A 22,919-nucleotide genomic window follows, 5' to 3' on the forward strand; every position below is an offset into this window, starting at 1 on the left:
CTCTGCAATGCACCCCCCCCCCTTTCTCTCTCTCTCTCTCTCTTTTTTTTTCTCAAACCTTCAATTCCAAAACCACCAGAAAAACGCATCCAATTCTTTTTTACCTTTTGAACTTGTAAAATCATTCAAAATAACTAATGTTTGTTTTAAGAATAACATGTTTCTTTGACCAATGAGCACATGTAACTTTTATCTTATTTTATTAATTTATTTCCTAAAGGGCTGATGTAGTTCACAACCTCAAACAAACCGTAATACGCGCTCTGCCACGTCAGCGCCGCCGTCCAATCAGAAAACGCCCTGTTGGCCCTCCGGACGTCACGTCACGTTCAAGGCTCGAGCGCTACGTCAGCAGTGTCCACGAAACATGGCGGTGCCCATAGGAAAGCGACTTGTGGCAAAATCTTACCTATTGATATCAGTATTATTTATAACGTTAAAAAGTATCGGGTGTGATAACATTGCAGCAGGGGCTTCGACGTCAGACCCAGAAGCACCCCACAGACGTTTTGAATACAAATACAGCTTCAAAGGACCGCATTTGTCCCTAACCGATGGCAGCATTCCGTTTTGGATACACAGTGGGAGTAAGTTTTGGAGCCAGCTGTCAACCTACCTGTCATCACGTATTATTTAATGTACACCGTTTTATATTTTCCCCTCTTCCCCTTCCTTATTCAACATCATTTTGAAGGTTACACAGTGACCTAATACGAGTTATCGATCGATATTGTGACAGCAGCCCACCACAGCTGCTGATGCTCACAGTGCTCTGGGTGATGAGATTTAGTTGTAACACCAAAGCAACGCCATTTATTTAGCAGACGGCTGTTTCGACCACTACAGGCAGGCTATGTGTTCACCTGAATTGGACCAGCAGACCTCAGACGATTATGTATTTAACTATCACTTAGCCATCTCCCATTGGGAGCCTCTGGCTTTGGATTCTTGCAACACAGTTCATTCTTGGCACTAGCCCTCGGTCAGTCTACACACTTACGACAGCATGGTCTCACTGTACTGTAGCCGTTTACAGAATATATGACTGATTTACTATTGTCCCTCTCTTTCTTCTCCTCCTCCTCTCCCAGATGCTATTCCCAGTGCGGACCAGGTGCGGATCACCCCCTCGCTGAGGAGCCAGAAGGGCTCGGTGTGGACCAAGAACATGGTCCTGTTTGAGAGCTGGGAGGCGGTGGTGACCTTCCGTGTCTCGGGCAGAGGACGGATGGGAGCCGACGGACTGGTGAGGAGATGTTGTGGAGTGTAACTGGTGGTAAACCTAGCCTTGATGCTATGCTTCATGTAGTGCAAGGTAACTACAGTGGCACTGATAATGAACGCAGCGTTGATAAGAGCTTCTTGAAGGACAGGGTAACTACAGCGGGACTGGTTATGAACATGGCGTTGATAACAGCTTTCATGTAGGGCAGTAACATGGGAGCCAGATGAATCTACAAGCTCATATAGTTTTTCCTAGCCTATGTATTCGGCCCCACTCACAGACATATTTCCAGCAGACCTAGCCGGGGTCGAGGCTAGGATGACTTTACAGAGTGCCGTTGAGGCATCATTTGCGTAAACTACTAAGATTGCTACAACAGAACTGGTGGTGAACCAAGCGTCTGAGGCTTGGTGTACTTCCTCTTTTCACAAGTGTCTGATTTGTGACGCCTCCCTGTCAAGCAGTAAGCTCTATATGGGGGCAACCAAATTCCACTGAGGACATAAGGCGCTTGTCCTGCGAGTTAGCTTGCAGGTAGATAGGTAGCAAGATGTCCAAACTCTGACTGATCCTCTAATTTCCTGTATATGCATTCACCGTGCGGTCTTCCCAATCTCACTATTACTGTTACTACTATTAACTATTTGTGTAAAATGTTAATAATCCTTGAAAACCCGAAACGTCCTAATTCATAAGAATATATCTCGCCAATGCCCCCATGTATCCTTTTTAGAACAAAACAAAATCATTCCATGAACACATTCTCTTATTTGACTAGGGTTTTCAACCAAAAGGGCAGGTTAGCCCTTCGCCCCGGAATACAAACTCTGCCAATCTTATCCTTCATCTCAAAACACCTGCATACATTATCCTTCAGGTGTTGCCTCTGACTTCACACTGATTCAGCCCACCGTGTTCCACCACAGGCCGCTGGCGCCCGCAAGCATCTGCCAGGGCTGAAGTGTACTTGATAGAGACATTGAATTGGTGGCTCGGGGCTCTAGTGGCACCCCTCTCTGAGTGTGTGACCCCGGGCTCGGTCCTCGGCGGGGGGGGGGGGCTGGTGAAAGCTCCTTTTCTCCTGCCGCCGTTCATTAGCGGATCCCGACAGGAGCCGGGGCTTTCACGGCTTCAATCGTTAGACAAACAAGGGGGTGGTTTGGGCGAGAGATGAAAACCTGTGTTGCACCACACATCATCAAGTATGAGGAATAAAGATGGGCGTCCTGAACGGTTTCTGGGGAGGATAGTCATGATGTCATCCGCATCGACTGCACCGAGAAAAATAAGCGAAACTTTATTCTTGTTTGTTATTGAAATTATTGTACATGGTACATTCATATCAATTGCCAAACAAGAATAAAGTTGAGCTCTGTATATTGGGAACTCGGGTTGTTATTCATGATGTCGGCATCAGACCAATGCAAAGAAACTTGACTTTCAAACACCCCCTGGCCGTGTCCTTAGCATCAGGCACCCGTTGAAGCAGCGGTATGCAGGGGGAGAACAGTATGTTGCCTAACAGGTTGTGTTTGCTCTGTGATAACAGGGGATATGGTTCACCTCGCAACAAGGCCTGGACGGCCCCGTGTATGGAGCGGCCGACAAGTGGAACGGAATCGGAATCTTCTTTGACTCGTTTGACAACGACGGAAAGGTGGGCGGAGTCTCTCAGCGGCTGCGTTGTTCAACAGTTTGGTTTAGTGTGTTTATTTGTTCAGGACTTCTCTAAATGTACTCACGATCACCTGATTCAGAGATAAGAACATAAATAATTTGTGACAAAGCTAAAGCTTTCATGTGCCATTCATTACTATATTATGTTCAGGTAGTCATTTTTGTAACTTCAAGTAAAGTATCTGTCCATTTAACAAAACATTACTAGACCAAGCTGAGGATTTGCCAAATCAAAGCTTTGAAATCAGTGATTTGTCTGACCCAAGCTCAGTGTATATTACACTGTTGGCATTAGCACATGTTAACTCTGAGGGCGTTGCCTTTAAGCATGCTTGATAATGCTGTTGTCCTGATTCATCCCCTGTTTGCCACTAGCAAAGCAAAAGCACCAGACTAGAAGATACAGTGTCTTGGACAGTAGAGAAACATATCATTACAAGTTAAATTATGAGGTTTATAGGTCATGAAATAACTATCATTTGGACTGTTTCAACAGTGTTCAAATTTGAAAAATGTTAGGTGGCATCTGCGCTACATCACACCAGTGCTTACACACACTAAATCATAGGGACAGTGGAAAGTACAATGGAGACCAGTTGTGGGACTCTGAGGATTAAATTAATTCCGACCCTGGCCACTAGGAGGATTTTTGCAGCTTGTTTAGGGTGTTCAAAAGTGAACTTGAAATGCAAGCTTATTTTGATGATGATGAAGATGCCGGCATTGCAAATCATTATCTAATTGAACTACATGTTTAATTTAATCTAAAAATCTAACATCATGGTACTATAATTGTATTTTACGAGGGTAAACTCGGTTAATCGGTTACTCACTATAAGAGACAATAAAAGAAATGGCTTAATTTTAGAAAAGTTGTCAAAGTTGCCCTTTGGTGTGATGTGTGTTAAAGGATGTTTGTGTAATTTCTACATGCCTCATTCCTTTGCATATTTCTGTATTTACCTGCATGCATACATGTGTTGGATAAACACCTGCCTTGACTTTCTTTTTCAGAAAAACAACCCCGCTATTGTCGTTGTGGGAAACAATGGTAAACTTGTTTACGACCACCAAAAGTGAGTAAATATTTATTTTCCTTCTGCTCCCTGACATCATCACTCAGACACATTTTTTGAACAACTTAAAGAAGATTAGAAAATATGATTATATTTGGTCGGGGGGTGGGGGGTACATAATAATCCTCCATCTCTCCTAATCTCCCTTGGGCCAGTAAAGACTGTAAATAACAGTTTTTTATTCCATCATGTCTTCAAATTATACACACCGCCTTTTTCCGTATCTCATCAGGGTTGTTTACAGAATAATCCATAAGCATATAGACTCTAATGTGATAATATGATTTACTCATTAGATTATTATTTTCTCATGGTTGCGCTTTTTGTGAGCGTTTTACATGTTTTACAATTAATGGTTAACATAAAATCTTGTTTATTATTATTTGTAACCCAGTGACGGCACAACCCAGGCTCTAGGAACATGCTTAAGAGACTTCCGGAACAAACCTTATCCCATCCGAGCCAAGATCACCTACTACAAGAAGTCGCTGACGGTAGGAGCCACAAGCACTGATTCACAGTCAGTGTCCAACATTAACACACAAACCTATAAATTATTTAAATCCCTCCCATTTGACGATGTGTCAGTTAAAAAGAGAAATTTTTCAGAAAACCTCACAACACACATCCCGAATCATTTCATATTGTTGTACATCAGTTCCATTATTTTGGATAAGATTCACCCACTCTTTACCTCTTCATTCATTCATTCATTCATTCATTCATTCATTCATTCCTTCATCCAGGTGATGATCAACAACGGCTTCACCCCAGACAAGGACGACTATGAGTTCTGCACCAAGATGGACAACATTGTCATCCCTAAGGAGGGCTTCTTTGGGATCTCAGCGGCCACCGGTGGTCTAGCAGGTAGTTATCATGTTTTAGCCTGCTTTTCTGTATTTTTATGTAGAAGTTGTGTATTTGCTTGCAACAAAGGTACTTTTAAAGCATAGACATTGTCTGTTCCTTCTTAAAGTGAACTCAAACCATACCAAATGTTCAGATAAAGATGCAAAGAAACAAATGGGGATTCTGTATGAGCATGATGCATGATGTGCACCTGAATAGCACTAATATTAAAACCAGCAGACTCAAATCACTTTGTCTTTGTAACTCAATACTGATCATATGGTATGAATACTTCTGAACTCAGCTTGGGGCAAGTGCCAAATAACTCAATGTCAATCTAGAGATAACTAATTGAATTTGCGTAAAATTGAACCAAAAAGAGAGTAATTTGAAGGGTAAATTTAAGTATTTCTAATCCTGTGTTAAAACTGTCTTGTCTGTTTCTTCCTAAATGTTTCTAATCCCAGATATTTCTCCCCTTCAATAGATGACCATGATGTTTTGTCCTTTTTATTATTCAGACTAACGGAACCTGGACAGCAAAAGGTAACTAACACGTCTCCTGTTATATCGTAGTAGTCCGCCACACATAAAAAAGAAGAGAAAGGATACAGAATCGCTCGGCAAAATGAGAAATAGTTCACGACATAACATTTTTGAACCAAAGCCTGTCTTTGTGTGCCGATGGCTACTTGGGAAGAAAAAAAAGGTCGAACCCGGGCCCTCTCCATTGAGCTCAGAGTGGTTGTTTTGTCTCCGTTGTTGAAGCCCCCAGCCGAGGCGGAGATCCCCAAAGAGGAGAAGGACAAGTACCAGGAGGAATTTGAGAACTTCCAGCAGGAGCTGGACAAGAAGAAAGAGGAGTTCCAGAAAGAGCACCCGGACGTCCAAGGGGAGCCCAGTGAGCTACCGCTGCTACACCGTACAAATATCTACACTATTTAGAAAACCTTAATCACATTAGAATTATGTATCATTTATTAGTCGGGTCACAGGGGCCCATTACTTAATTCAAGGGGTGTGTGGGTTCTATTTCAGTCTTTTATTTGAATATTTTGAAAACAGTTATGAAATGAAATGTTCTACCAACTGAGCCAGACAGCATGACACCAATATCGTATAGGCCGTTAGGCTCTGTTACAATAAAACGTTGTAGTGTGTGTACAACACACACAAATATGTGTGTCGTCCTGTACCTCCACTCGTAGATCATAGCATTAACACTGCCAGGGTCAGGGGTTCAACTCCCTGCACTAATAACGTGTGCGCTCACGGTATCGTACGACTATTTGAGGAACTGGGAAGAAACAAACGTCTCTAATCACATGAACCTAATGTGTCTAAATGCAAAGCGCATGAGTCTAACGCGAGGGACGTCGCTGTCTCTTCCAGTCGAGGAGCAGTACGAGAGCGTGAACGACCGGGAGATCCGGCAGGTGTTCGAGGGGCAGAACCGCATCCACCTGGAGATCAAGCAGCTCCACCGGCAGCTGGCCATGATCCTGGACGAGCAGCGCCGCTACGTCTCCGTCATCACCGACGAGGTCGCCAAGAAGGGCGTCAACGCAGAGTCCGGACAGGTACGGGGACACGCACGCCCCCACACCGGGTTAAGGGGAACAGAATAGGACTAGAAAATGTATACATCCGTAGCTGTTGAAGGGTTATAGGGAAAACGGAAAATACAGAAACTCTAACTGTTTTTTGTAATTACTGGTAATTATTATTATGCCATTTTTACTTTTTTTACACATTAAACTCAAAGCACAGAGGCTCCTTTTTCAGCTCTTATTTTTGTCTTTCTGGGGATCCTGTCAATAACTCTTTGTTTACTATCTTAGATGTATCCTTATCTCTGGTTTGATTTGCACTGTTCCTTTCGATGCAACACCTGAATTTCCCATCGGGGATTATTAATTAGGTGTTATCTTAATGTACAAATATTAAGCCGCGGACCAAAATATGACGTCAACTGTTTGGTGTGTGTCTGAGCGTTTGACGTTGGCACAAGAATGAAAGCCGTTTTTGTTTTTTGTTGTGACTGACGTCAACGGTGTTTTGCCTCCAGCTAGATGCTGGCAGTCCCCAGATGAGCTCGGTCATCGCCACCCAACAGGAAGTGCTGAAACACCTCAACGACCTACGGTGAGTCGTGGCGACCGGGGCGGTTGTTATTCAAACGGTTTTGGTCTCTGATCTTCGAAAGTTTGCTGTTGTTTTTGTCCTCCACATACAAAATGACCTATGATACTTCAGGAAAAACAAGAAAAATATGAAATATCCCTCTTTTAAATCTCTGAATTCATGGTTAATCTTAAAAACAATAGAATGAGTTGCATCCCAGGTGTTTGTCAGCCTGATAATCCAGCTCACCATGAAATCCCCCGCTTTCTATACCTACTCACTCTATCTAAAGATCCTTTACCACAGCAACATGCACAATAACATACACATGCACAGACACAATAATGACATCCCCGATGTACAATATTTTCTATACTTCGGACCATTTTAAAACTCCTTACTGAAATCCGGTTGATTTGATGACTTGTCTTCCTAATTCACATTAGGGTTTGGTTGAGAGGGACATAACCCAATTAACACGTTATTTTAATTTTTTTTAATGTGTTGTCTTTTTTGCGCACATCAAAATAGAGAAAACAACAAACTGGACAACAAATAAAATGAAAACGGTCAAAATGTGAGCTATCTTATACATCCAGTAAATAAATAAATAAATCACTTTCACTGTTCATGGCATTTCATATGCTGCTTTGGTTTACTGCGTGTAACGCAAGTTGTAAGTGGTAAACATACCAAGACCCAGACATAATCTTCTGAGCATTTAACATTCACTATCTCTATTGATATTATTGCAATACAAATGGAAGATAATACGGCTTAAGAGATTGCAATTGTAGTCCCGCGTGGCTAAGACTCAAAGGACCGCCTGATATTTCAGACTTGAGTATGCGTGATTAAATGGGAGAAATGTAATTGTACAGCGTTTTGGATATTGTTAGGTTTTCTCATCCCGAGTCAGTAAGATATTTGTTCTTTGCTGTGGCCACGCGTCCTTCAAGGCTTAAGCCACTGTGATCACACGGTAGAGCGATTTAACAGACCTTTCTCAACTCGCACAAAAGGGAATTTGATGATTAATTTCACAGTATTTTCTTGTTATTGTGCAGATCATAATACTTAAAAATATGTCTGCTTTTTGGCAAGAGAGCAACAGTGATGATTCTTAAACGTTGGTAATCTTTTATCAACTCTGAAATGGGGTCAAAGTGAACTAAAAAAGTCTGAAGAGGCATTTTGATCTCTAGCATTGATCCTTCTAATACTTGTGCTGATTATATTTCAAGAAGACACAAAGACACCATATTGTTTTTGGAATAATAAATATGTTCTATGGTTGTATTGTTTAATATTAATTTGCACGTGCCAACCATCTGTATTGAGGGTTAATCGGAATCACAAGATATTAAAGGTTTTATTTTATGTAACATTAATCTCTTGTCTATAATAAAACAAGAAAGCTGTTTGTATGCCCCAAATCCCTCTAAACATTTATCCTTAAAAAAATAAATAATATATATCTCTGATAAAGATATATTTTATCAACGATAATATTAAGACAAAAATACAAAGAATAAAAATAATAAAAATAAAAAGATATAAATGTTCATCGCTATTTCTATTTGATACTTATTTCTGCCACAACCAATGGACATCTGCAGTCAAGTACTTTTCAATCAACTGACCCAATCATCCATTGAGGATGGCGTGAAAAAGCAACATTTTCATAATGACTTCAATTGAGCAACACCCTTCAGCAGAAAGGCAATTTTAAGATGAGCTTTACAGGGACAATAATCCGATTGACATGTTGAACAAGTTGTGGGTCCCCCGCACAGGCCTACAGCTGCCTCATCCCTGCTCTCATATGCTATAATACGAAGGGCACATCTGAATTATTCAGTAGATTAAGTCAGTTTATCATGACCCTTCCCCAAATCACACATTTCCCTTGTAGTCTCGGCGGTTCATCTCCATAAACGGGGTCACTGTTGAAGATTAGGTGATGGTTTTTTATTAAATATTCACTTTCTCAAGGGAGGGTATTTTATTGATCCTTCTGAGAAACAAATTACAATGTGTTTATCTGTCATCCCTTTACATCCTTGACCCCCGCCCCCCCTGCAAGAAAAGACCACCACATCTTAATACCATTTGGTTCCCCACTTTATCAGATTAGTAGTCTTTAAATACATCTGTCAATACACACAGGCAAAACATTCTCTGATTCTCTGATTGCTTTCTTGTCAAAACTCCCCCCTTAGGACGTTTCACTCATGACCTTTAACAATCAGTTAAGACGTTGATTTTAATGCATTAGTGTTATGTAGGATATTCAAAGATCTAAGGGATTAGGCCTAGCACTTTCCATGGAAGGTTACACATCGTTTTTGCACTTTTTTAACTAGTTTCCTGTTAATATACATGCTTGGCAAAGTAATTCATCAAATTGTAGCAAACCAAGTTATCAATGAAGATGAAAATACAAACGCCTGTCTCAAATTAAATGCTGCAGAACAGACCGGACGCTTCTCACTATTCTAGAAATATCTCAATAGATGTAGAGCGGGCAGGGTAGTGTAGTGGAGGGGGTTTGGCTCTCAGCAGGAAGGTTCTGGTTTAGATCCCCAACATCTGATGTCTACCTGTATAGGAACTCTTAAGTCTATTCCTCTCCCTGCTCCTGTATGTCCTGTATCTGGATTTGATGGAAGTCTTTCTGGGTTACGGACACATTTTAATCATCAATCATCTTTCTTGAACTCTATGATCTATAGTATGACAGACTAAATAAATGAATAGAATAAATAAAATAACCCTTTTAATCTATCAAGGAACCTCATTTCTTGACACTTGGCTACTCGATGCTGTCAATAAACAATAACTAATAAATTATTTTGGAAGAACCTACCTTGAAAAGGGAGGGTAGAGGGGTTTATTCAGTTGGTTGCAGATCACCTCTAGGTGGCACTAAATCCTACACACTGCAACTTTAAAACTACATCCCAATCTTAATGGAGATGAGGATGCCGGCCCTTTTGCAGCTCATTAGTTGATCCTGGTTTCCGGTTTGGTTACAGGCTTTCCTTCCAGGAGTCCCTGAAGCAGGTGGGCTCTGTCCAGCACCAGGGCAACGCCGCGGGCCTCGGGACGTACGAGACGGTGCAGCACTTCAACGAAATCAAGGAGCACCTGCACTCGGTCAAGAGGGACGTGGATCACCTGGTGCAGCGCAGCCCGCAGGTACACCGCCCCGCCCCAAGATATATTGATCCAGCTCGGCACCTCACACACATCGTTTTAAAGGGACTAACAAGTCTTACCTGAAATCATTATGAAGGATGTCTAGCATGCCTCAATTAAAGGGGTATTTGTTGTGATTTGTGTCACGGCTAACTGTTTTACTGTATCCTCCCAGAACCCTGCAGAGAAGATGTTCAAGTGTCCAGAATTCCCCCCGATTCCGCCCTGTCTGTCCACGCTCCACTTTGTCGTCTTCGTGGTCATCCAGTCCGTCCTGTTCTTCTGCTACATCATGTACAAGTAGGGCCTCCCCCTTGGCTGACTGGTCCTGTGCTGACGCATATCGACTGACGTGTGACCACTGAATGCTGACTGAGTTTCTGTTTTGTTTGTCTAATAGAAGTCAACAGGAAGCGGCAGCCAAGAAGTTCTTTTGATGAGACGGCAGGAAAATGAGAAGATGTCCATTTTGTCCATGATTTTTTTAGTTAATATAATTTGTGTTTGAAATTGTAAATAATTATACTTGAAGAAAATACTTTTGTTTTGAGAATTCTTTTCCCTTTTTTAAATTGCAGTTTTAATTTGATGATACAACCTGTGTATTAATTCCCGCTGAAAGTGTTCCACCATTTCAAAAATTCCTAAAATAATTTAACGTTACATGCAGTGTTTTTCCAGATGATTTTCCTCGGCTTTTGTCTCATTCGGTTCATTCCAAAGCTCTAGGTTACAATAAAAGTGTTCAATTTAAAATATTGTGTTTGGATCGATGCTACGATGCTAAAACTCCCAACAACCGTAGCATAATGTCTAGCAATGCTGAATGAGTGGTTGTGTTGTCTTCTCAAGCTGTTTTATATAAATAGAAGAAAACAAAAACACATGTGGTATACTTATTTACATCCCCCGTAACTGCTATGGAGGTCCTCAGCAACGTGAACTTCAGTCACTCTTCATCCATGAGGTTAACTTTGCTGGGTACGTTTATGAGTAGCAGTTTACTTTTCCAATTGGTTATTATGGTTATGTAGAAATGCGGCAAACAGAGCAGTTGGTTCATTACCTAACAAAGGTAAAATATAATTGCACATCACATTTTTCATTGCGTTTGTGTACATATTAGTCCCTTACTAAGTACAGTTTTGAGTTTGAGTCTTTATCAATTTGATAATCCTAAACCTGAGACTTTGAGATTACAGCCATCCCTGTCGGACGCTCATTGTCTTCTGCTTGGCAAGTTTCAAGGGTAATATTTCCTTCACATATGAATATTTCAGGAATGTGTCACACCAAGGACCTGTAGTGTGCAGAGGTCACCACCAGGGGTTTGTTTCATTGCGTACATTCAGAGATGTGGTCATTTATGAGGCCTTCGGTCAGGAACCGGAAGTAGAGAACGCAGTGGATAAAGAGGGAAAGGTCTTGGTTAAGCCATCCCCTATCCTTTATGGACATTTTAATCACCCCCCCCCCTCCCCACACTTCTAAAAACAATGGCGCCGTGGCCAGGGGATAAACAGCTCCATAATCCTACTCATCCCTCCCCCGGCCTTCGCTCAGTAGTATAAATGGAAATGTCCGAGCCAGGTTGCACACGGCCGCGCCCCCTGCCTCACTAATATGATTAAGCACCATTGGTCGGAGGCCACATATGCCAAAAGAACCGGGCCCGCTTTACAACCGTTTTTTTCACAATGGCAACAATGTGGCACCAAAGCACTGTAAAGGTAAAAGAAAATCAATAAATGTATGCTAAAATGGAATGAGGGATCCACAGAGGTCCTGCTGTCTGTCAGGAATAGAGAGAAGTGAGCGCGCCATCTGCCCCTGAACATGGCCGAGCTGGGAGGGTTTAATCCAGATTATGGCCGAGGCACAACTGTGTGTGTGTGTGTGTGTGTGTGTGTGTGTGTGTGTACGTGTTGCTCGGTGTCAGTGTGTCCTTGGCTACATACACATGCAGCAGGCTAGCTAGCAAAAGGAAGGATCCCGCTGGATTTACCGAAAACCCCCCCCCCGAAAAACAAGGAGGCCCCAAAAAGACCCCTGAAGGACACCCCCAGAAAGACAACAGCTTCACCGACCAACTTTTACTACTCCTGAACCTGAGAGGAACCGCGGCTCGTTGTTCATAGCGGCGGAGGAGATCAGTTTTGCAGGGCTTACAGCAGAATGGCGTTCCTGATCAAGAGCATGATCGGCAACCCGTTGTCGGGGATCGGGCTGGGCGGCGGAGGGGACAAGGAGGAGGAGGCCGCGCCCACCGACCCGGCCAAGGCGGCGGGCATGACCCGCGAGGAGTATGAGGAGTACCAGAAACAGGTGGTGGAGGAGAAGTAAGTGAGGCTGGAGAGGGGTCCATCTTGTTTTATTCCCACTGTTGGCTGGTGGAGAGATGCCCATGTGAGGCGGGTCAGACCAACCAACACGTCTGACCTTGACAAAACGTTCTTTTGGAGCGAAAAAATACTGACATGTTTCGGATACGTTTTGTTGTTTGTTTTTATTGTTATTGTTGCTGTCAATTATTTTTCTAAATGTCGTTTATTAATGTCAAACCCCTAATGTTAGGAAGTGCACATAAAAAAAACGTTAAAGGTGTGTTATTATATTGATAAACATTTCATTTATTTATTTAAAGATGTTTTTTGTGCGCATAGTCACAATAGACCATTATTATACCATTATTTAAAATTCTGCTGACATGATTTGTGTGGAGAGATTTGTTGAAAGATAATAACTCCCAAAAATAAACCACTCAATCTCCCTCAAAAAGTCCTCTGTTCTGAGGGATATCCTGTCTATTTCAATATGTTTTAATAAGCTTTCTAATAATATATTTGAAATGGAGTCAGCTTGACTGTGTAGGCATGTTCTGTAAAATATTTGAAAATACCAATCCCTCCAAGCCAGCACCAATCAGCCTACAATGTAAAGAAGATGAGGTGTTTTCTGATATTCACTGTGTAACATTTACTGTATATCATTTTCTCAGCATAACTTAGCATATATCTTAGCATATAGCCTGAAATATTAGCAGGTAATGTCAAAAAAGCCATTGCCATGTGTTTGCTAAGCTGCTTGGCTGCTGTCTCTTGTGGACTGTTTCACATTGTTGCTTGAAAAATCATCTCACACCACATATATTACATCATAATTCTGTATAGAGATATTTATTCGGGTATGTCCAACATTATCAAATGAAATGGTGCATCATTGGGTATATAAATATGCTACTCTGAATTATGAATCTGTTTTATCTCTAACAAAGGGATATAATGGAAAATGGGGTATTTAGGACTTCTGTAAAGCTCAGAAGAATTATTACCATCAAATAAATCTAGTGATTTAGATGTAGAGGCTGGACATGTAGATTACATAACCAGATTTGTGCTTCCATATCTCTGGAGATAGGGCAGTTTGGGCAGTGCATTTTACAAAGGTCATACAATTACTTTAGTCAGTTGACTAAGGTGACTAGGTGAGGTCAATTGGAGCTGTTATACATGAATGAAGTTTGCACTAAACATTGATACGAGAACAACAATACAATACGAGAATACAACAACAATATATACGAGAGAGGAATTTACAACTACAATCTAAACCAATAATTTATTATAAAAGTGTGAAATTTGCCCCTCATATCCCCAATATTCATGAATTGGATTTAAGGATAATAAAAGTGTTCCCATTGTGTTTGCAAAACCAGTACAAATCAAAATATTATAATATTGTATTTGTCATGATTATCAAAGTCTAGGCAACTAGTACAGGACAACACATTACTGTGTATACATTCCATACCCTTAAAACATGAAGGTCTTTGTTTGGTGATTAGTAATACTTGTATAATTGGTCATTGAAACTGTGTTAGCCACAATGTGGTATTTGAAATATATTGAGCTATAAACCTTATTCACCTATAGCGGCCAGCTAGGTTCCATCTTTGTTATAAATGCTGGCTCGGTAGGGGAACAGAACAGAATCAAGATGGCCGCTATGCAAACAAACTAATAATAATCAAACGCCATTGTTCAACCCCATTGAATCTGCAATATCTACAACTGGCTACTGCCTTTCCCCGTTCTGAAACCATATTGTCTAGTTGGTCTAACTCTAAAGTGTCTCTTCTACAGGATGGAGAGAGATGCAGACTTTCTGCATAAGAAGGCAGAGAGAGCCACACTGAGGGTTTGTCTACGAGATAAATACAGACTTCCAAAGGTAAGCACTGCTCACTGCCTCAACTGAACTTAAAGAGCGACTGTGAGAACCCACTCTCCAAAATAACCCAACAACAAAATCCATTTTAATAAACATATATATTTGAAACCACAAATAATGATTCACAGGATTGGAATTTGAAAAGTGTGAGTTCCACTAGTAAACTTTTGACTTTTTCAAGTCAAACCCTATTAATTACTTCTCTCTCAACAAAAATCAAACAAGAAGACGGAAAACTAATTGATATTCAAGTCCGGCCTCTTATTGGTTGAAACGTAATAAGACAAAACCCTTAAAGGCAAGGCATGGCGACTGATTACCTTGTAAGGGCTTCCTCTTCAAGCCTGGTTGACCATCAACCCTGATCCGGTGAGCACGAGTTCTGGGCAGACTAGGATTCGAGAGGAGACGGCGGAAACCATGCCAACGGATTAGTGTGTGTGCGACGTCCCCACGTGTCCCTCCAGCACCCTGTTGAGCACCTTGGGTCTTAAACGGCCAACCGTCTCGGAGCAGGTGCCGCAGCCTCTTTGAGTAATCTCAGGCGCTTGGTGTAAAGCAACAAGTGTGAGCCAGGACGATATAGGAGTAGACACAAAGTGATTTCTTCCTGTTCCCTGTCAAGAGCGAACTGATAAAAGGAGAACGGGTTTAAACCTTAGCTACAATGGCAGGAGCGAATCAGGTATGTCGAAATGTGGTTCAAAGGGTTTTCTAAAAAAATAATGTTTGATGGTAACCATGGTTTTCTTGCACTGAGTCTTCGGTATATATTCAATTGATCCGTTCCCTGCATTGACAAATTAATGAAAAATTATAAATGAACTCAATTTGCCGCCTCTTAATATTCTTTCTATGGCTGTGTGACAAAGCACTGACACTTGACTATTATACACATATCTTCAGGACAATCAAGGTATTGATAAAGGTAATTACTTTCTTCAATTGATGTTTTCCATTGCATGGAAAGCCTGGGCCTTTGACAAAAACTGCTTTACATAAGGTGTCTTCATTATGACAAGGCGGCTCTATGCTGAACTCCCTGATTACCATAACAACTCTGTCAAGGAAACAAGGTTCCTTTGTCGGTTGGTTTCCGTCGAGGACACCTGTGCACGCTCTCTCTAATAGCCACGGTTATTGTTTAAAACAATACCTTCGCCCCGAGTGCAGGCGTTTGACTCGAGAAGCTGATGCTGTCAAATGATTCCGTTGGGTCTATTGTCTGTGTGCGTCTTTGCTGTTCTGAGAGTGTCAGATCTTTAGTCATTGGTTGTTTGCGTGAGGCCACGGCTGTGGGCCATGGTAATCCCACAGCTTGGTGTTAAACATAGACCCATGGTGTTGTAACAGCATTCTGTAGTCTTCGGCAGCCTTCGTCAGTCTGTACTGTACAGGTCTGTGCGGAAGGGTTTGAAGTTGGTTTTGGGAAAAAAATTGAATGTTTGCTTCTTTATTATGTATAGATATCGATATGTTTCTATTATCGGATTTACTGGTTCAAATTTAGATTCCTATCAGAAAAAAAAATCTATTCTTATTGACCTCACTCTGTTTTATAAATCTGCATCCATATGAGTATAGAGGGCAAGACTAGTGCCATTCTTGGAGAGAAGTATCAGCTTCCTAGAATACCGTAGGGTGAGGGTTACCTTGTAAGCAGGGGAAAACTAATCCTGAATCCATGCAGAAAAGGGTCAGGGTTCCTTTGGTCAGCCACATTGCTAAAATATCAAAATGAACTTATGCCAATACATAGATTGTGACCCAAACACATACGCCAGTTAAAAAGGGCCGACCATGTGTGATGTTTATGAGTCTTTTCAATCCCTTACACAATGTGGGTGTTTTAAAATAGGCTGGTAGTTGCTTTTGGTGGACTATGTATCAACTGGTATTGTTGGAGTTGTTCATTCAATCATACGTCTGAGTGGTCACTCCCATTCGTGATGTCATAAACGGATCGACTTTAAAAGTCCCAACAAAACTGCGAGGTTTTGTTTGCAGAAAGGCCCACAAACCATCCCATAATATGTTGCTGTTCTTGATCACCTGATTGTTTACCCTTACTGCTCCATCCAGTATCAATCTTCTAGAAACAAGAGGAAGAAAAAGCCAGAGCATATGTTTGCTGTAAACTAAACGATTTACAAAGATAGAGGGATGGATCGATGGACGGCCGGATGGATAGATTCACCCATTTAACCAATCACCTCCACCCTTGTTTTCATTGTTCTTAATATGTGTGCCACCATCTTTCCTCCTCACGGCCTCATTTCCACCTGCGCCACAAACTGCTCTCTCCTCCCCCCCCCCGTGTGTGTCCACAGAGCGAGCAGGACGACAACATGATCGAGATGGCGGGCGACGACGTGGACGTGCCCGAGGAGCTGCTGAAGATGGTGGACGAGGACGCCACGGAAGAGGAGGTGAAGGACTCCTTCCTGGGCCAGATGCAGAACCTCCAGAACATGGACATGGACCAGCTGAAGGAGAAGGCCTCCACCACCGTCACCGAGCTCAAGACCAAGGCGGAGGAGAAGTGCTCTGTGATGTGAGCTAGTGTTAGGGGAGGGTGGGAGAAGGGAGGGGGGGGGGGGGGGGGGGGGGGGGGGGGGAGGGTGGGAGAAGGGAGGGTGGGGGGGGGGGAAGAGAAGGGGTGAAATGATCAAATGCAATCCAAATGCCGGCTTTCCTAGGGAATCACCAGCCTTGCAGCGTGCGAGAGGCTGGGATACAAAGTCAAAGCTTCGACTCAAAGTGTATACTTGTAAACAAAACAGTAGCTAATTACTAGGACCGTATCATTGCAGTACAGATAAGCGCCAGGTGTTATGTCTTTACTTCCGTCTCATTCCACTTTCTCAACTGAATGGAAACTGTTTTTTTGTGTGTCTATATAACAGGTCATTGCTAACTCTAAAATGGCAGTTATTGGTGGACTCTGGTCCAGAAAGCTTACTCCTTTTGTTAGTACTACTCCTTTGTTTTGTTTGTTTATGTTTTGGATTATCTAAATGATCTACAAAAAGTGATCCTTTCCAGTGAGGTGGACAAAATCCATTTCCTCTGACGCATTCCTATCCACGTGGTCATATTTATCAAACACACATTCAAATCCAAAATGCTTGTTCTAAAGTCATTTTAACGATAATTGTGTATTTGTTTATCTATGGGAGACATTGTTGTGTAGCACCTCAACGAAACAGCTAATTACACAAGGAAAGACTTCAAAGTAAGTCGGGATTCATATCAACCCTTCCCTCTCACTGTTTTTTCCCAGCTCTCCCCCTCAGTCTGTTGTTGACTATACTGTATGTTTGTATGTAGTGAGTGTGAGTAAAGGTTGGAATGTAGATGTATTCCGCTCTGGTGTTGTTGAAAGAGTGACAATCAGGACAAAATGTATGAGTTGGTAGATTCCAGTTCTTGACAATAATTGTGTTAAAATAAAATAAAAAGCATTGACACTGTATTGTATATGTCATGTAAAATATCTCACGTCCTCTTGTATTTTGATCAAATCTATAATCCTTTTAAAATGTTAGCCTCCATAGGCAAGAATGAAAGCTGTTCAGTTTTGCATGTCCAAGTTTTGAATTATATTGTTCTCATTCCATAGATAATGATAATGACTGCAGACATGCAAGTGAATTAACTAAAAATCCAAATAAATTATTAAAAGAAGTATGTTTGTCAAATGTGTATCGTAAGTCCTTTTATGTCAAATCTAAATGCCACATATGAAAACAGGACAACAGAACCATCAAGATTCATTATTTCAATCTATTAGCGGTGATATTCCATTTTATACACACAAACTCAACACACTACAAACTTTCCTTTAAGGCTCAGTTAAAGATACTGAGCAAACGACATGTGTTACTGATCTGCTTGTACCTCAACGTAATCCTAACTCCTATCTCCACAGATAGAGCACAAACTATCCAAAAACGATGTGGTCCTTATTAACCTGGGATCCTTATCCTCAAGTGGATCCTTCCCCTAGTTTACCATTAGAACCAACAAAGTGAGTAAACACTACAGTGCTTAATGGAGTATGATTATTGAATTGGAAGAGGGGGATCCTGAAAGGGAGAGAGAGGGAAGCTGTGAATGCTGGGTGCTTCGTGTGGAGTTGCCTCTGAAAGGCACTGGATTTGTGAGCTCTTGAGATTACCGGTTAATAGGATCAGAACTGTTGAGGTAGCCAGGCATGGCAGGGGGCGTATCTTTGGTTTCAGCGTTAGACGGGACGATGTGAGCGCAGAAAGTGTGCAAACCACACATTTCTTTGCAGGACATTTGGTGCAAATAATTGTACTGATCAGATGATCCCTCCATTATTTACCAACCACCGCATACAGGTGTACTTTGATACACAATTACTACTTTTAGTTATTAATTACTTTACATACAACTGGGCCTCTCTACCTTTGGGTTGTGACCTCATAGGGGTCAAGGAATTGTTTCACTTCAAATAAAGCTATGTTTTTTTAAGTTTGCATTTTTTTTGTTATAGGGTTTTGTTAGGATTTAGTTTTCGTGAATGGGATAGGTTTTAGAATTTGGGTTTTTGGTGTTTGATTTGGTTCTAAAGTTACGGTATCATATTAGGATTATAGCTTTCAGGGTAAGAGTTTGGTTTTGGGGTTAGGGTTTGGTTATAGGATTTGGGTCACGTTCTCAGGACATTGGTCCCTGGACTCGGACAGGCCCCTGAGGTTTTGGGTTTCCTAATGAACAAGCTCGGAATAGGGTTTGGTTTTGGCGTTCAAAACTAAGTCTAAAAAATATAAGGAGAAATATTAATATAATAATGTGAGTATTGCTTTATACACATCATATATTAATAATATAAACGTCTGAAAATAAGAATAGGCCTAAACCTCATCTTCCTCAATTATTGCATATTCCATGTTATTCTTCACTTTATATTTGGTCAGTAGTCCTCTCATAAATAGTTACGCCATTTTATAGCCTACTTGTTATCATTGGCTATAATAAAAAAATCATGGCATTTATGTTCCCAATTACGAGAACGATGGGCACTAGAGTGCGGACGTCTCTCTTTCTCTGCGTCTTCCTGCTCTTCGATTATCGCTGACAAAGAAGAAGGTCATCTTCGGTAGACCTCATTAGGAAGTGCTAAATAGTTTTAGGGGTTTTAACTCTTTTGTGTAAAATAATGTCATCCCCTTAAGCAGCATGTGGGCTCGGGATTACAAACTACGGTAGCCACATCTTTGTTTAGTGTTAATTTACACGACTTTCCTTCTTTTCCCTGAGCCTAATTTGCAGGACAAATATTGACTTAGAGAAACAGGTTGCCAGTTTCCTTCAGCGACTTGCTACTGAATAATCATTGGGTGATTTGGAAGAAGAAAGTCCAGTCCTTTAGATTATGCAAGTGAAAGCATATAACGAATTATTTCTACAAAAACATGCATATGTTTTATGTTTGATCACAGTTGCATCATCGGATTCCAAAAGGACAGCATCCTTCTCACTAAGTGAATAATGGGTCAATCGTGTCTTGACGCTTTGATTAAATATTAAGCTTTCATCTCGCAATCCATGTTCTTCCACATGAAAACGTGTAATTATAATTTCCTTCTACCTTAATCTGTGGTTTAATCTTCAACCCACTCCTCGTTTCCACTGCCTAACATGAACACGACATCTGGAGGAGGAGAAAAGATGGTTTTAAGATTTATATAAGTAGGTTTATAGTCAGCCACTGACTGTGGGTAATGCACTTGAGATTGAGAGGACTTGGAGAGCTGCGGGACCCTTTCCTCGGACCGGCTACTCAGTACAACCAGTGTGTTGCGCCAACAGCCACGTGAAGAGCAGATCCTAACCTCGCCTCCCCTCTCTGACGTCTCCTGGGGGGGTCACACCAGAAGGGGGGTCTTCCAACCAGGACCACTTTATAAGCCTTGTACCAGAAGATGCGAGTTCATCACTTGAGTGGATGAACCGGAGGAAGGACACTGACTGACTGATATCTGTTTTTTCTGGATGTGTTTTGGGGTGGTTACGCACAGGTTTCTCAGCCGGAAAGTCCATCAGTATTGACTTGTTTTTGCTTTTTATTTTAAAAAGTATATCTCTCGATTATTTGTTTTCGGAAACGACATCGACATTGATCACTAAATGTGGGTTCTCGGATCGTCCGGCGCAGTGATGATGGATGAGCGCTCGTCTCCCTCGGCGCGTTTCGCCCAGAGCCCGGGACATCCCGCCAGGGTCCACAGCATCGATGCCATATTGGGATTTAAGGAAGACCACATGTTCAACAAATCAGCGATTTACACCGTGAGAGAGAAGTCTTGCATGAATGACACGGCGCGTAACGGGAACGTGATCGTAGCCCCGATGACCAAGAAAGAGCACCATTCTGAAACGTTTGACAGTGAGTACAAATGTTTGACTCAACTATAATACTCATAGTCTATGTAAACAAAAATAAAGTTTCAAATAGTTATATTAGAGCCTATATATATATACATTTATATTCAACATTGTGTTCATTGCTGGCTGCGCACTCAAGTTGGCGCTCTTCAGAGTCAAACTTAAAAAATGTCGGTTAAAAAAAGACAGAACACCTTTTAAAAAAAACGTCCCTGCACACCTTCTCCTCCAGGTATGTGCTGCACCACCACCTCGGACAGTCCGACCCACAGCCCAGCAGACTCGCCGGGCGGGGACGGCAGACAGGACTCAGAGGATTCGGAGGAGGACCATCCCAAGAAGAAGCACCGCAGGAACCGGACCACTTTCACCACCTTCCAGCTGCACGAGCTGGAGCGCGCCTTCGATAAGTCCCACTACCCCGACGTGTACAGCCGCGAGGAGCTGGCGCTCAAGGTCAACCTGCCGGAGGTCCGAGTGCAGGTAAATCATCAGGCCATTGGTTATTATTCTATTATTGTTATTTTGTTATTTTAATGTTAAAATTGCAAGGGAAATGCAAGAGGTTGTTAATGTCCAATAGAATATGATGTTTCATGTCACAATTCATTGATTCATTATTTAATAAATAGGTTAGGAAGCTGCACAAACTATTCATAAGGCGCATTACTTACTTATTCCATTCAGATGATCGGCCTTTAGAAATATATAGCCTTTTATATAGACTTACATTAATTAATGAAATATTAACCCCTTAACATTTTACATTAAAGTAGCCCTAAGGATGAAAAGTTGAACAATGTTATCTTACTTGTCTTTTTAATTGATTGATGGCTATATAATTGATTCCATGATTGACACGTTAATCACACATCTTTCTTCCGGTGTGTTCAGGTGTGGTTCCAGAACCGACGCGCCAAGTGGCGGCGCCAGGAGAAGCTGGAAGTGAGCGCCATCCGGCTGCAGGACACCCCCTCGTCCCTGTTCTCCTTCGGCTGCCCCTCCACCAACCCCCTGCACGGCTCCGGGGGTCTACACCTGGACCCCTGGCTCACCGCACCTATCACCAGCACCACCGCCGCCTCGTCCCTGCCCAGCCTCCCCGGGTTCATAGGCGGCTCCCAGGGGCTCTCGGGTGGGGGTTACGCGTCGCCACCGCCTCCCCACTCCATGGCTTCCTCCATGCCAGCTACTTTCCACCACTCCGCGCCTGGGTCAGGGTCCAACCATCACCAGCTCCCCCATATAGGCTCTATATGTCCGCCGGCAGCGGCCTACCCCTGCTCGGGCTTCATGGACAAAATGGTCCTGGAGGAATCGGACCCGCGAAACTCCAGCATCGCGTCCCTCAGGATGAAGGCCAAGGAACACATCCAGTCCTTCGGGAAGACGTGGTAACGGGATGTGGGGACTTATTTTAACTTGTATTTTACAAACGGACAATTAGACAAGACACTTCATCCAGCTCTTATGAGGAGATTTAGGTCTGGGTGTGTGTTTTTCCCCCCTTGTGATTCAGAATAATTTTATTTTGTACTATGAATTTTCTTCTCTTTCGGTTTTTGATGAACTCTTTTTATGATTTTAACCAGCTCTGATAGGCTTACGCAGTGAAATGTAAAACTCCTGTTCATTGAACATCACTCAGGCCTACTTTTGTAAAGTTGAATTGTTGTATTTTTGTCAGTAAACTGCTCTCCTTCCCATGCTGAACCCTGCTGTCTTGATGTCACCATGAGTCTATCACCATTTATTTATTTTACTTTTGCAATGTAGCCTGTGACGAATTGTATTTTATAAATATGAAAATTACGTCATGATATTTGTTCAATTTCAATATTGTGCTCTGCCATACTTTAATGGTTTGAGAATTTATAGTTTATCGGACTTACCTCACAGAGGTACTGGATAACTTTCTATACACCTCATCACCAGCATCATTGCATATGTTTAATTGGAATAATAATGATTAGCTTCATTAAAAATCTTTAACGGTATGCCATTGCCTCTTCTTTTGCCGAAGTACTGAAGTGTCTTGGAATTTAAATAATGCCCACACATCAATACAATAAAACATCGGTGCTACAGCACCCCAGTGTGGTTGACATACACACGAA

At 41.9% G+C, this 22,919-nt stretch overlaps 3 protein-coding genes across 3 annotated transcripts; all 3 read left to right on the top strand.

Annotated features, from left to right (window-relative positions):
* Positions 1–367: 367 nt before the first annotated feature.
* On the top strand, positions 368–10,984 carry lman1 (lectin, mannose-binding, 1; the record flags this gene model as incomplete). Its single annotated transcript, XM_079756132.1, has 13 exons — positions 368–587; positions 1,092–1,246; positions 2,775–2,882; positions 3,917–3,978; positions 4,373–4,472; positions 4,725–4,848; positions 5,318–5,376; positions 5,599–5,731; positions 6,223–6,410; positions 6,899–6,975; positions 9,993–10,155; positions 10,331–10,455; positions 10,556–10,984. The coding sequence occupies 13 exons, from the start codon at positions 368–370 to the stop codon at positions 10,590–10,592; spliced, it is 1,551 nt and encodes a 516-aa protein (XP_079612258.1). The 3' UTR covers positions 10,593–10,984.
* Positions 10,985–12,330: 1,346 nt separating this feature from the next.
* On the top strand, positions 12,331–16,943 carry cplx4a (complexin 4a; the record flags this gene model as incomplete). The annotated part of the gene is made up of 3 exons (XM_079755515.1): positions 12,331–12,494; positions 14,298–14,385; positions 16,716–16,943. The coding sequence occupies 3 exons, from the start codon at positions 12,331–12,333 to the stop codon at positions 16,941–16,943; spliced, it is 480 nt and encodes a 159-aa protein (XP_079611641.1).
* Positions 16,944–20,544: 3,601 nt separating this feature from the next.
* Positions 20,545–22,200, top strand: rx3 (retinal homeobox gene 3; the record flags this gene model as incomplete). The annotated part of the gene is made up of 3 exons (XM_079755409.1): positions 20,545–20,803; positions 21,035–21,285; positions 21,697–22,200. 3 exons carry the CDS (start codon positions 20,545–20,547, stop codon positions 22,198–22,200), a joined length of 1,014 nt encoding a protein of 337 aa, XP_079611535.1.
* Positions 22,201–22,919: the final 719 nt, after the last annotated feature.

The sequence above is a fragment of the Pollachius pollachius genome (assembly GCF_949987615.1).
Source record: "Pollachius pollachius genome assembly, chromosome: 18".
NCBI classification, from domain to species: domain Eukaryota; kingdom Metazoa; phylum Chordata; class Actinopteri; order Gadiformes; family Gadidae; genus Pollachius; species Pollachius pollachius.